Source organism: Tympanuchus pallidicinctus, unplaced genomic scaffold (assembly GCF_026119805.1).
Source record: "Tympanuchus pallidicinctus isolate F22 unplaced genomic scaffold, pur_lepc_1.0 scaffold3, whole genome shotgun sequence".
Taxonomy (NCBI): Eukaryota; Metazoa; Chordata; class Aves; order Galliformes; family Phasianidae; genus Tympanuchus; species Tympanuchus pallidicinctus.
This window is the reverse complement of record NW_026294747.1, coordinates 40,126,085-40,139,679: the sequence shown is the minus strand read 5'-3', so window position 1 is coordinate 40,139,679 and position 13,595 is coordinate 40,126,085. Positions and strand designations below refer to the sequence as shown.

At 39.5% G+C, this 13,595-nt stretch overlaps 1 protein-coding gene across 2 annotated transcripts in view; it reads left to right on the top strand.

Annotated features, from left to right (window-relative positions):
• STON2 (stonin 2) overlaps positions 1-13,595 on the top strand; it is a 69,491-nt gene that overhangs the window by 20,742 nt on the left and 35,154 nt on the right. For both annotated transcript variants that reach the window (XM_052693489.1, XM_052693490.1), the window contains one exon: positions 1,359-1,556. In XM_052693489.1, the coding sequence (XP_052549449.1) occupies positions 1,359-1,556 (198 nt within the window). The remainder of the gene's footprint in view (positions 1-1,358; positions 1,557-13,595) is intronic.

The following is a 13,595-nucleotide window of genomic DNA, read 5'->3' as shown; positions in this document are numbered from 1 at the left end:
CATGGTGCAAAACTGCTGGATGGAGAAGTGGGGATTTTTTGGTTGTGTTGCTGTAACATAACTGTCAATGTGTGTGATAAGGAGACACCTCCCAACTCTCGGCTCCTTTTCTGCTACTCCGAAGCAGCTCAGCATGTAGGATCACAGCTGTACAAATACAAATAGATTACTGCTTGCTTACCTAAGGGTAATAGCACAGCTACATAAAATAAATTTGCACTTCTGAGCTGGTAAGCCTACAAGCACTGTTTGCATAGCCTCTCAATGCACACAGCAAATGTATGTTTCCATAAGAAGATGGTGTCCCATCACACTGTTTTTATAGAGCAGAGGGAGAGAAATCCTCTGGAACATTAATTTGCCGTTTTCTTCCAAAGTGTTTCTCAGCCTCATAAAGGTTGGTTATGTATTACATGTTGAGATGTGAATGTATGTATCACTTAGTTCTATAAATGCTGTTTTTGAATGCACTGTCATCTTGTTAATTTAAAAGATAAACATAAATTTACTAACTTAGAGAACAGTTACTATACTGACAGTAAAATAGAATTTGTCTCTCTATGCACTTTTCCTAAGTATAGAAAGAATTTTTAATGCTTTTTTTTTTCTTCCTCCCTGTAGTCATCCACTGTTCCTAACATCTGAGTGATATGCTGGGCAGATAGTTCACAAAACACATTCATAGTATTGGACATATATGCCTGTTTAATCAACATGAGATGATGGTTAGCATAGCTTACTCTTTGAAGTATAACTTCTGGCAAGTGAGTAGAATGAGATTTTGGCCTGAAACTGAACAGAAATATTATGAAGTTAATTCAAATCAGGGCACTTCATTCTGCATATTCAGAAAACAAAGGCCATTTCTAATTCACATCAATAGGCATGTGCTAGTCCCACATGGGACTTTCTTAAGTCATCTTTCTTAAGATGACTGCTACATTTGTGCATGCGTCACTGATGCAGATGCTTAACTAAATATAACAAAACAACTTTTCATACTCTTAAGAACTCCACTGTGTTGCACAACACAGGTACTCAAATCTGTTCAGCAGTGAGAGAAACATGAAATCTAACTGCTCAGTAACACTGCTGCTTCTACAATGCTTGAACAACAGGAAAGCCAGCAGCTGCCAGCAGTGTGGAGTGGAATGCACACAATGGAAGGTAACAGTGCCAGGCGCTACTTAAGTTGCTGTGTGTTGTTAAAAAATAACCATGTTGCTGTGGTTGTTGTAATTTATATTTACAGAGTCTCAACAGGGTCCTGTAGTGTACTTTTGGAATAGCTGTGTTCATCTGCTTCTGGGTGATTGCCCTGCAAATCTCACTGGTGCCTGTTTGTTTCCTGTGCCCAGTGTCTCCACCAAAGGCACCCAGCTGGACTTCCCCCTCCTCCAGCTCTTTGGAGAGGCGAGCCCATGCATCAGAGAGCAGCTGGACAACCAACTCGGAGGACACCAGCAGCCCCAGCATTGGTCCCTCTTACACAGATCTGCAATCAATTAATACTGAGGACCTGACCAGTGGTGGAACATCTGCAGCAGATTCAGCTGGTAAGAGGAAAGCCTTCAAGTTTTTCTATTTCAGTATTTTTGATGTTACTCAAACACTGTTCTCAGAAGTAAGATTCAGGAAATAGATCCAAAGCAGAAGAAGCTCGAGGGTTAGGCAGACTAATATCTTTTTCTGGTTCAGTTCCCAAGTAAGCACACCTGGAATGACACACCCATGCTTTCTGCAGAATCCCAAGGCAATTCTTGGAGCTTCTACAAGCACCTGCAGTACTTTGGAAGGTATCCAGCTCACTCTGAGGAAGGTAGTGTCTTCCCAGTCTGATGAAAACCAATTTGCTTCTACCATAATAGCTCAGACATGCCAGGTATTTAATAAAGTGTATTTCTCTCAGGTGGTGAATGTAACAATGTGTTGGGAGAGTGGATTTCCTGAACATCACTGAGGGCGTGTGTCCCCTTCATAAGATGTACAGGATCATCTGAATATGAAATTATTTGGTGGTTCAGTGAAACAGGACTGGACATTGAGGCAGGTGTATTTGCTGATAAAAGCATACAAAATGCTTAAGCATCAACAGCAAGTCAAAGTTCAGGGCACAGGTCTTTGTATGGGAACAGATAAAAGCCTGAGTTAAGTCTAAATGCAGACATACATGTAACTGAATCCCATCAGTGACAATGTGCCTGATAGTGCCCATATTTATGTTAGGCTCTAAGTGGGTAAGGCTGGCTGACAGTCAACTTTATTACAAATTGCACAAAATTTAAGAGCAAAACAGCCCCATAGGCTTTATCTAGATTCTGTCTTTATGTAAGATGTTAACTCAAAGATACCTGAGAAAGATGGAAAAAAAACAAACAATCCCAAACTGAGAGTTTACCCTCACTGGAGGGAGGGTGGAGGGGGCTGCAAAAAGCCTCCCAACAGATGGAGTGAGGATGAGATTAGTGATTTCCTGTAAAGACAATGGATTTTACAGCAGCAAAGGTAAATAATGCATGAGCAGAGCTGGAAGCAAGACCAGTTCAGTTGCAGTGCATCTGGAAGATGATGCACTTTATTATCTGTTCTAGTTTGATCTTAGACACCGAGGAGCCTTTTACAGTGTCTTTGTCAGTCTGAAGGGCCATTCAAGCCTGCAGCAGCTAGTCAGTAAATTTGGATCAAGTGATAGCAGGCTGTCCATATAACATGGACATGTTTATATGATTCTAACAACAAGCACTTTACAACTCCACACAGCTGGGGTTTCACAGTGTTGGGAAGCTGTATTTGGTGCTGGCAAAGGGGTCTATTGCTTCAGAACTTTCTACCATGCACTGCTACGTTACTCAGTTTGGATCAAAAAGCATTGAAAGGAGCAGGAACTTGTGGTATTTGTGCTGTGCTCTGCTCACAGGACATCTCTGTTACTGATACAATTGAAGTATTTATTCATTCTGAAATGGATGCCTGCCTCCATTTTCAAAAAAGGCCAAAAGTCTGTGTGTAAGTGTGTAAGCAGAGTAAGGGGAGGCTGTCTTGTAGCTATGATTTGAGATCTGAAAGCCTTGAGATCTGTTCTGAAATTCTGAGGTGAGGTGCATAAATACCTCACCGATAAATGTTCTGCATTAAAATAGTGTCTCTCTTACTCAGCTTGCCTTGGATTTCTGCATGTCACTGTACTTCTCTAAAATAATTTTGATTATATATCTTAAATGTTGACTTAACTAAGATATATACATATATAACAAAATAGATAAGATCAATTATATATTATTTTCTATTTAATAGAACAATAGTCTGCATTACGTATAACTAAATTAAAAATTGTATATATAGTTACATAATCATAACAGTACATGATTATATGTATTTGATGTCTATCTACATGTCTAAAATTCAATAAATACACATGCATAGAATTATCATAGGAATATAGGATATATATATATATGATATAGACAGATATAAACATAACATGTCTATGTATCTATCTGTAGGTGAATAGATATAGATGTATGCATGCACAGCCTTGTTGACGTATGATAAATATTTCAGGTGCTTTGTTGTCAGTTCTGTTATATTTTCTGTTCTGATTTGTATCTAAGGCAAGCTGCAAACAACAGGTTTGCTGTTGACAGTTCAGTTTGCAGACCACTTGCACTGTTTGGCACTCTCTTAAAACTCAAGGGCTATTGGGATTATGAGGGTATCACTGTTTTGTTTTCTAAAAACATCTGCATGTTTAGAGATAGAAGATCGCATGTGAGACTCGTAGCTGCTCAAAATTCAGGAAATTAATAAATAACACAAGGAATTAACTTTTAGAGTTTTGTTATTTCCAAAACAAACTGTACATTTTGAGGGGATTCTGCTGCTTTGTTTTTAAAACTTGGAGAGGATGATTCTGGAAAGCTCAGCTCCAGCTATTTCTTGAATGTAAGGCAGAGTAAGCACTAACTGCAGCACTAACTTTTCAGACCTAGCCCTTTTTGTCTTTTATGTGTTAGTTCTCATACAAATATTGTTTCTGTGACAGCTAAATACAGAGTCCTGATATGATAATTGCAAGGAATGGTGTTCTGTAAGTTTCAAATCAGCAAATCTTAATAGATTATACAGCTGTGCAATGTTTTTGCACTGGATGCCAGAAAAAGGCCATAAGCATTGTTACAAGCTCTGAAGATAATGAACATTAATAACCAGAGCAAAGGGGAAAATAGAGTATTCTGACAGTTACTGACTTCTGCCCGGAAACGTACTTCAGCAATGCTGTGTAACTATTAACCAGCATGTTCTAGTGTCCAAATTGCAAACACAGAACAAATTTTGTAAGGGAGAGCCTGCCAGAGCATCTTGCCGGGACTGCATGGAGCAGTATCAAACTCTGCCTTCAGGGAGGAGGAAACTCAACAAGTAGAGCAGATGGAACCCAAAACATATTCTTGTCCTTGTTCAGTGCCATAAGCAGAGCTTTTTTCTTCCAACCATCAGCCACCAGATAGCAATTTAGAAGTTCTATAATCCAGTTTTAGTCCACTATCTTTTTCAAGACATTTCTAACTTATTTAATGTATATGTGAGGTAGAAGTAGAAAGCCAGGTCTGGATAATTTGAGGCAGAGAGAAGCTGTGAGCCCAGTCAGACCTGTGTACTGGAAATCAGTTATTTAACCTTTAATGACTTCTTTAAAGAACCCAAATATCTCTGTGTCATCTACAGAGGTGTTGAATAGTCATCCCTGTTTTGTATTGGAGTAACCAGGGGCTCAGTTGAGCAGGCTGGCCCATTGTGAGTTCTTCATCTTACAGTCACATGGCAGTCTTGTCTATGAAGCAGGCTGAAGACTGCAAGTATAAGCTGTAGACCAGCAAGAGAAATGGAATCATTGCCTTAGTCCCTACTTACGGCAAGAATGAAAGGCACAGGAAATCCACTGGCAGAAGACAGAAATTTTAGAGTGAAAAATGAACAGGTACCAATAAGCCAAAGCATACTTGTATCTATTCAGTAGAGAGAATTATAAAACTGGCTTGTCTGCAGCCATCTGGCCTTAAGGTCAGAAGAGAGGGCTGTGATATCATTATCTAATCTCACCTCCTGCATATCTCAGGCCAAGAAACCTCACCCATTCTTTTCTGCACCCAACCCATAACCACAGCAAGTATCTCTGTAATATTTTTCTGATTAACATCAACTACAGCAAAACCTGGAGCTGTTCTGTTATCTTTCATGTTTTTAACATGCAATTCTTGAAGTTAAAAAAAAAAAAAAAAAATTGTCTTAGTGATAAAACTTAGAATTGAGATGTCAGACTCAAGAGAGCTCAGTTTTGCCAATTCTTGTGACCTCAGCTAAGGCTAAATGCTGTCCCCTAACCTAAAAGGTTCAGTATCTGCCTCTTCTCTGCCCTGTAAAATAATTCTGATTGGTTATCTTCTCTATTTCCCTGCCTCTAGAAGAAGAATGGTTTCAGCTGCTGTAGGACTATCAGCTTCTTGCTTTTTCTTCAGGAATGATGAGGACTTTCAGAATGGAGGAGGAGAGGATAAAGCATTGCTTTCATAGGAAGAAAAGAGTTAGAAGAAAGCTCCAATCTAACAGGATTCTGTTCCTACTAACTCCTACTAGGCTGTGTTTTATCTCGTCTGATCCTATGACTTAGTCTCCCCCTTTTGCATCCCCAAAAACGTCATGTCTCAGGCAGGAAAGAGGCAAAATAAAAAAGGAGCAAGTGATGGCTATAAAGAACTGGGTCTGATTTTTATTACTGAGTAGGAACATCTAAATTAAAAACATTTTTCTAAAAATAAAAAATATATGTATGAACATAAACGTATTTAGAGAGAGTTATTCTTCTGTTTAATTGAGTGTTTTCTTGTGTTTGCACCAGTGTAATTTCAGTTCTGATTTTATCTGTATTGTTGGTCCTGTGCTGCAAACAGCAAATGGAGCATTTATTAGATGAGGTGCTGGGCATCAGAGTTTTTCCTCATGGCTATTCTGAAGTGCAGACCACAGTTGACTGTGGATTTGTGACAGGGTTACACTTTGTTAAAAAAGAGCTTAGTGCTGACCCTACATGGTGTTCTCTGTGAATGCTGCAATTTCCATGAGTAGTCACTTATGTTTTTACATAGTTGGAGCAAGTGGAAGTAAAGCAGACAGAATTCTGGCCCCAATCATGGGTCTGAATTGCTGATCTCCCTTTTTATATGTAGGCAATATCCCAGGAGAATAGACATGAGTAATTACTCCGTAGTAAATGTCATGCCAGTGAGGCGAGCTAGGTGGCAAAGCCCTGTTTGTGTTTGCAATGCTGTGATTCCTCAACCACTGTATTTATGTTGCCTCCAATTGCTCTCTAAAGTGCAGAAAGCCACGTGTCTGTGTGATAAGGCAGAGGAGTTCAGATGGATTTTGCAGCTGGGCAGAATGTTTCAGTTTGAAGCATAATTGGAGATGGAATACTTGCATTCGGTGGCCATCTATGATTGAGTGTTAGGAGAAGAAAAACTGTGTTTGTTTAGTGCAATTCTAAATTGCTTCTGAATTTACAGCCATTCAGAGTGAAGAACGCTGAGGGATCTCCCAGTATCAGACTCTTTGGTACAATACAGACGTGGAAAGTGCTGGTGTCAGTCTTCAACAGCATGTCTCAGGAATAATTTAAGTAAAACATCGACCTTTCATATTAACAACTTATTCTTCTGTGCCCACTTGGAAACTTATCTTGATTATTTTTTATGTTTAATTTTATTAGACCTCTGCCTCCCTTACTCTTCTATTTTGCCTCCATCTTAGGGAAAGGTGTGACACTTTCAAGAGAGAACATGACCATAGTTATATAGGAGCGCTGTAGGAAGACTGTTGATGTGTACCTCTTTTTGAATGCTTCCACTTCTAAGCTGGTCTAGGCTCGATCAAACCAAATAATGTTGGAGAACAGATGTGACAAGAATCTTGCAGAATAACCTTCTTCATTTGTTGTTATAAGCAATTTGGGATTAATAAGATGAGACTGAAATCCTCTTACCTAATTTTAAAATAAATACATAAAATAATAATAAAATATAAATATTAAATAAATTTTCTAATGCATATGAGTCTATTTTTGATCTAGAAAATGAGTTGTTAGAGAAGTCTCTTAGGTTTAGCTGCAACAAATTAACTTTTAAAACTATATTCCATCCCTTTTTCATCTTTTCACTTTTTCATTACAAAGCCTTGCACAGTATTATAGTCTGATTTTTACCCCTTGCAAATATCGTCACCATGGATGCTGTTCTTCAGTTCTGTGGCACCGTTCCCACGTGAACTGATTCTTTTTAAAATCCTTGGGAACAAAACTGTATTTGCATTTTTCAGTTTGCGTTTGTCAGTTTTGTCAGAGTTTAGGGATGGGGATGATAATCCCTCCTAATCTGAGGAGAGTAATCTCTTAAAAATATTTTCTTACCTCATTAATGTTAATTTTCATTTCTACTCCCTCATTCTAATTATCTATCCTGCCTCTTGTGCTCTTATCACTACATTCTGCATCATCGTTTGCATTAAAGAATAGTGGCCAAGTATTCATTAGTTTTGGTGCAACGTCTTTTAGCTGGCTTTGTGTATGCATGCACAAGGAAGGGTACTGGCACCTGAAAGAGGAGTAACTTGTTGCACTCACTGTGAGATCCTGTGGGTGCGGCCACCTGTAGTAATCTTCTTGCTGGTGGAAATCTCTGTGTAGGTAGTATTTGAGAAGGTAAGTGGCTGTAATAGACACCTTTTGGCTCTAGCATGAGGGTTTGTTGATCATTTTCAAAACTGCAGTAATGGAATGGCAATTACAAAGCGTGCCGTTTCCTGAAACACCCTAAGGCAGGTTTTGGGGCTGTGGAATAATTTAGTGCATTAGCATCATAAACTCAGATAAGTTAACACTTGGGTGTCTTCAGTGCTCCATACCAAAGTAAGAAGTGAAGTATAGGACAAAGAGTCTAGTGGCTCCTTAGGAAGGGTCTGATCGTATGAAATAGGTGTTTAGCAAGTAGCTCTTTTGATTGTTATCTGAGATGCAGATACGGTATTAGCTTAGACTTGTCACTTTCCTGGGTTTCACATTATGTTAAAGTGGGCCTTTGAAAAGGTCCTGATTTTCTGGCTCGCTCTGCAAAGAGGATGGCTCTACACAGCAATGCTGACATGGACAGAGGGAACATAGTAGCTCTGCATCTGTTTTCAGTCTGATCTGATAGATCTGAGCCTTTTCAAAAAAAATGGGGACATGTTGTATGGTCATTAATTGTGGAGGCCTGTTAGTGTTTAAAATAATCTCTATCCATACAGCTCTGTCTCTAAAGAATAGGTACATAGCACATGCAGTTGCTCTGCTTTAGTCCATTGCACATACGCTTTTGTTCAGTGTGTCCCCAGATCTGAATCCTCTTTTTCAGATTTCTTTTTTATGCAGTTGCATAAAGGTGAGTGTGGTGCTTAGCTGTACATGTTCTTAACAGGAAATATGTGGTAAGACTGTCAGTTTTAAATGAAATAAATTCATGTTCTTGCATAAGCACCAACAACATTCTTGATTCTCTTCAGCAAAACATGCAGCCAGGTTCTTCTCCAGAAAAACCCAGCAGAAACATGCAAAGTGTACGAAGATTTCCATATGGTTGTGCCCATTATATGCTGCCTCCACTTAACCATGTGTTTGTATGTTTTATGGTAGGAATGAGTCTCTGAGAGGGATCTGAACAGAGCATAGCATGGCATGCAGGGCCTAGAGAGTGCTCTGGGTGGGGGGGCTGGCCAGTGGAACAGCTGGAGGGCATTCGCTGATTTGAAGTGGCAGCTGGCATGCCAGTTCCATTGCCTCACTGCCCTTCAGGGCCATGGGCCTTTGCCTACAGCACAGCGAGCTGTCTCTGAAAGTGGGACATGAGCTCCACCCAGGGTGCTGTGCTGTGCTTCCCTGATGGCAGGCCCTTCGCTAGTCAAGCAGAATTGGGATCTGGGTGGGAAAGTTTACATAAAAGAAATAGAGGGGCTTTACTGGAGACTTTGCTTTCATGAACCCATCACTCCTCCTCCCCCAGATTGATTTGTTTGTTCAGGCTTGGTTGCCTCCAGCAACACATTATTAGTGTGAACTATGGGGTATCCTGGGAGACCTGCAAGATTCTCTGCAAACCTTTTGAATTCTTAGTCTCCAAGGAGGAGGAAACAAAAAGGGCATTTCACTCCATTGACGCAGTTGCGCGTACATTGTTTCGCTTTTTTGAATGCTGAAGTGTCTCTCCAGCAAATGCTGTAACTGGACTCTACAATCTTCATTGTGTTCCTTCAACTCAGTCAGTACAATATCCGTTTCTTGGTAAAGCCACCAACATGCGCCGTATTAAAGACTGTATTTGTGATGAGGCAATCTGCTATGATTAGGTAGGAAGGCTAAGCAGGGCTATGCAGTTGTTATCTCTGTTCACACAGGTCTGTCGTTGCTAATGGTAAACTTCAGGCTTGGTGAGTATGTCTGACCTTAAAACAAACACAGATTGCGTTATTTGTGAGCAGCTTTCTGTTTGAGTTAACATGGCTACAAAAGCAGTGAAGACACAGGGACAGAAGTCTGCAGCACAGGTATGTACTCAGAGCACTGTTAAGGTTATACATCTATGCTTAAACCTTGGTAAATTCTTCAGATATAAACAAGTGCTATGAGAGTCTCCTGCATGTTGTCAAATCCCATGGGTACACTTTCTAACTTTACTCAGTTTGAAATTGCAGGATCCAATGACTTTTCTCAGAAATCTGCTTGAGCTCCTTTGGCTGCTTTGTGTCCTGTACTTGCATGGACCAGCCTGTCTGTCACAGACAGACATCTGTTCAGATATCATGAAAAGTATTTGATTTCCCAATTAGTCACATATGTGTTGAGAGACAAACAGTGTCAGGTGAACTAAGCTGCCACAAAAGTCAAAGTGGGTTTAGCTAAGGGGGATCCATGCTCCATCAGTTAAGGCATTGACACTGGATGGCATCTCAGTAACAGTACAGAGTCAGATGCAAGGCACCTAACAGTGGTGTGGTGGTGAGGGTCTTTTAGGAAAGGTAAGAGTGTTGTGAAAACACAGAGAAAGTATCTATAGTGTCATCTACTTTCACCAGGCAGTTCACTTAGCAAGAGACCTAGGTGCTGAAGAGCTGTGCAGTTTCTTCTTTGTTCTCACGTGAAGGTTTTGTGCATTTTACAAGAGCTACAGTGAGGGACACTGGGCACAGCAGGTGTGCAGAGGCTGTCCTGAAGAGCCGTGTCCTGCTGTGTCCACAGACCAAAACCAGTTTGTCTCATGCCTCTGAGCAGCCCAGTGGCTGAACTAGTGGACCAAACAGGTAAGAAGAGAGACTGAGTTATGCCTGAACCAGCAGCTCCATGTCTGCTAGATGGAAAGAAAATCAGGTCAGTAGGAGAAACTCATCCCATCTGATGAGCTGCCCTTCAGTGAGGGAAGACTTTTGACATTAACTCATTATTGCTGGGGCTTGCTGAGGAGATCTGAAGTCAAACAGCATGTGACCAGGCTCTTCCAGGTTTCTTCTTTAGTGCCTGGAAACTCAGCTGCCACCCTTCTTGATTTATTTTTCCAGAGAAGAAATAAGAAGCAGGAAGATATGAGGACAGATCTGCACAGGCCATAGCTTTTTGTCTTTGTTTGAATTCTTTTTTACTGTGTTACGAATGAAATGACCTTAATCCACATCAGCCCTTCCACTGTCTGATTAAGAAGTTTCAGAATAACTTTCAAGCCTCATGGCTCTTTTCTGAAGAGAAAAAGGAGCCAGCAAAAGCTTCCTGATGAAAGACAGTTCTGTTTCAGGTATCATTGTAAATGATACTGCCTCCTTACATGTTCTTAGAGTTTTAAGGAGAAAAATTTCCAATTTTCACCTGCTGGTCTTTGTATGCCTTTAGAAAGATTGTGTATTGTTTCCCAGAAGTCTTCCCAGACTCTTATTTCAGGATAGAAGGTTCATTCTTCAGTTAGTAAAGTCAATTTTTGTTAGAAACTGAAATTGCAGTATTTTTGAATATTGCAGTATTTTTTGAATTTGCAGTATTGAAACTGCAGTATTTCTTAGATAAGATCTTAGGTGAGGGGTCATTCTTTTCCTCCAGAATTGCCAGCATTACGCATTTCCTAGATTTTAGTAAATCACTCAAAGATATTTTCTGCACATCTCAACAGACTGACTGTTGTACCAACTGCACTGAAACACCTGTTTACAAAAATCAGGCGAAACTTGTACTTGTGTAGCCTTTGTCTGAATTCCTAGTGTTGTCCAGGATTTCTTTTGTGTGTGTGTTGTTTTAGTTTTATATGTCTATGAAGCAGTGATATTATGGGTAGATATAAAACTTCAGTTGCTGAAATCTCTGAAATCCATCACCTAGCTCTAAGAATTGTTCTTTTACCGACAGTCTGTTTTCCCTTCTTTGTCCTCAAGATGTTCTCTCCTTCTGTCTGCTTTTTCACTTCTGGGCATTGCATTAGCACTTAGAAATGCTGTAATGCAAGTTACTTCAGCCTCTTCCTAGCAAATGAACCTGCTGCATTTTGCCATCTATCAGTGAAAGAAAAATGAACAAAGGTACTATCATCCCCTTTCTTGGCTGAGGATCTTGCTTCACAAAGAAGAATTTCTTCAAAATCTGCTTAAGAATTTAAACTCTTGTTCATTTATTGGATAATCACAGTAGCACTATTGCAAGGTAATAAATTAATAGTAGCCTCTGAAAAAACAAACACCAACTACAGTAGAAGTTAATGCGGAATTCAAGTGCACTACAGTGAAATTTAAATTTCTTCAGCAATAGTAAATTCTATGGGAACATAGGTGAAGGCAATTCAACCGTATGACTGGAAGGAGTAGAGCCTGGCTGCACCTCTCTTAGACCTCATTTAAGGGCTGACTGCCATTGGAGAAGGTTCTCTCTCTGGAGATCCCTCCTCTGTAGAGTCTTTCCTGCAAACCCAGATCTTTGAATACAGATGAGCATTCCTTCCTTGTTTGTTTCTTTTTCCCATTTTCACCACAATAATCTTTTCAGCTGTAACATCAACTGTAACAGTCTGTATCTCTATTTCTGCATAAGAAAATATGTGCTAACTGTAAAATTCAAATTTCTGGAGGAAAAATTTCAGGGTATTTTCATTATTTCAAAATTCATTCAATCCTCCCACTCTCAAAAACAAACAAAAATACTCTATATTCCTTATACTGTAGCATTTTTACTCCAATTCCATTAAAATCACATAATTTGGGAAAGTTCCACTCAAGTCACTGAATGTCTTTTTAAGACAAATGATCATCATGTTTTATAGGGCAATCACCTGCAGTGTTCTATGCAACTTACAAGAAAAGAACTGAATAGAGGGAAATTTGCTGAAGTTGCACCAAACTGCTATAGTCAAAATTAAATTGTAAAACAATTTATCCTGCTATTTTAAAAGTAATAGCATTGTAATTATTGGAGGCAAATATTCTTCACCATTTTTTCCCCCAAAATTAAAACCCTAGCGCTCCCTCTGTATTCCTTAGGTGTTTTGTTTGTTTTAAAAGCTTTCAACTCAGAAAACCACAGCTGTATTTGGAAAATGCAACATTCTCTATTTGTTCTTGTTAATGGAATTGGATTTGTGACTCTGTGGATTTGTTCTTAACAAACCTGATTTTCATTCCACTTTGTGCAACCAAATGAGAATATGTTGGAAGAGATGAAAACGTTATACTGAACATATAGAAATGTTTAAGAAGATTACTAAGCTATGTGTCAAATCTGTGCATCAAATCTGCAGGCACAGTTTATTTTAAAATAAATTTCAAATTGATACCCGTAGAAAATACCGATTTTAGTGCCAATCAGGGAAGGAAAAAAATCATTAAGACAATGAAGTGGGACTCGAACAAGCCACAGCATGTTCTTTGCTTTCTCATTGTCCTCTGATGAATGGCAGGACAGAGAATAATTCACTTTATTACTATCACAATTAGGGATAAAGTCACTTTTAATTCTGTGAGAGGAAAGATGGGTGCGGTGAAGACATTCCAACATAATGTTCTGCTCTATGGTTTGTCCCATTTGAATGCAAAGGCTGCCTTCATCAGTTGCATGTTGATTTTCTCAGCTTGTCATACTTTATAATTTGTCTATGAATATTAAAGAGCATCAAGTGAAGCAGATACTAAAAATTAGCACCCTTTGTGTCCTGTTGAAAGCAGAACAGCCCTTCCATATTAGGCGCTGCAGTTCTTTGCTAATAAGACTGACTGAACAAGTCTTCATTAAACTTCATGTTACTGGGCTGGAGAATTTATTTGGCCATCATCTGTTCAAACCATGACCTGGACAAATCAACCGTAATGCCTCAGATTTCAAAAGCCTTTGTTTGGCTTCTCACATTCTTAGCACAATTAGTGGCTCTGCAGCCTGTCTGCTAGGGCAAGGTGGTGTCACGCGGTCTCAGTGTAACTACCATTCTTTGTAAGTTGCCAGGATCATCTCTCACATGAGTCACTTGCACGTGATAGTAGCCGTGCTGCAC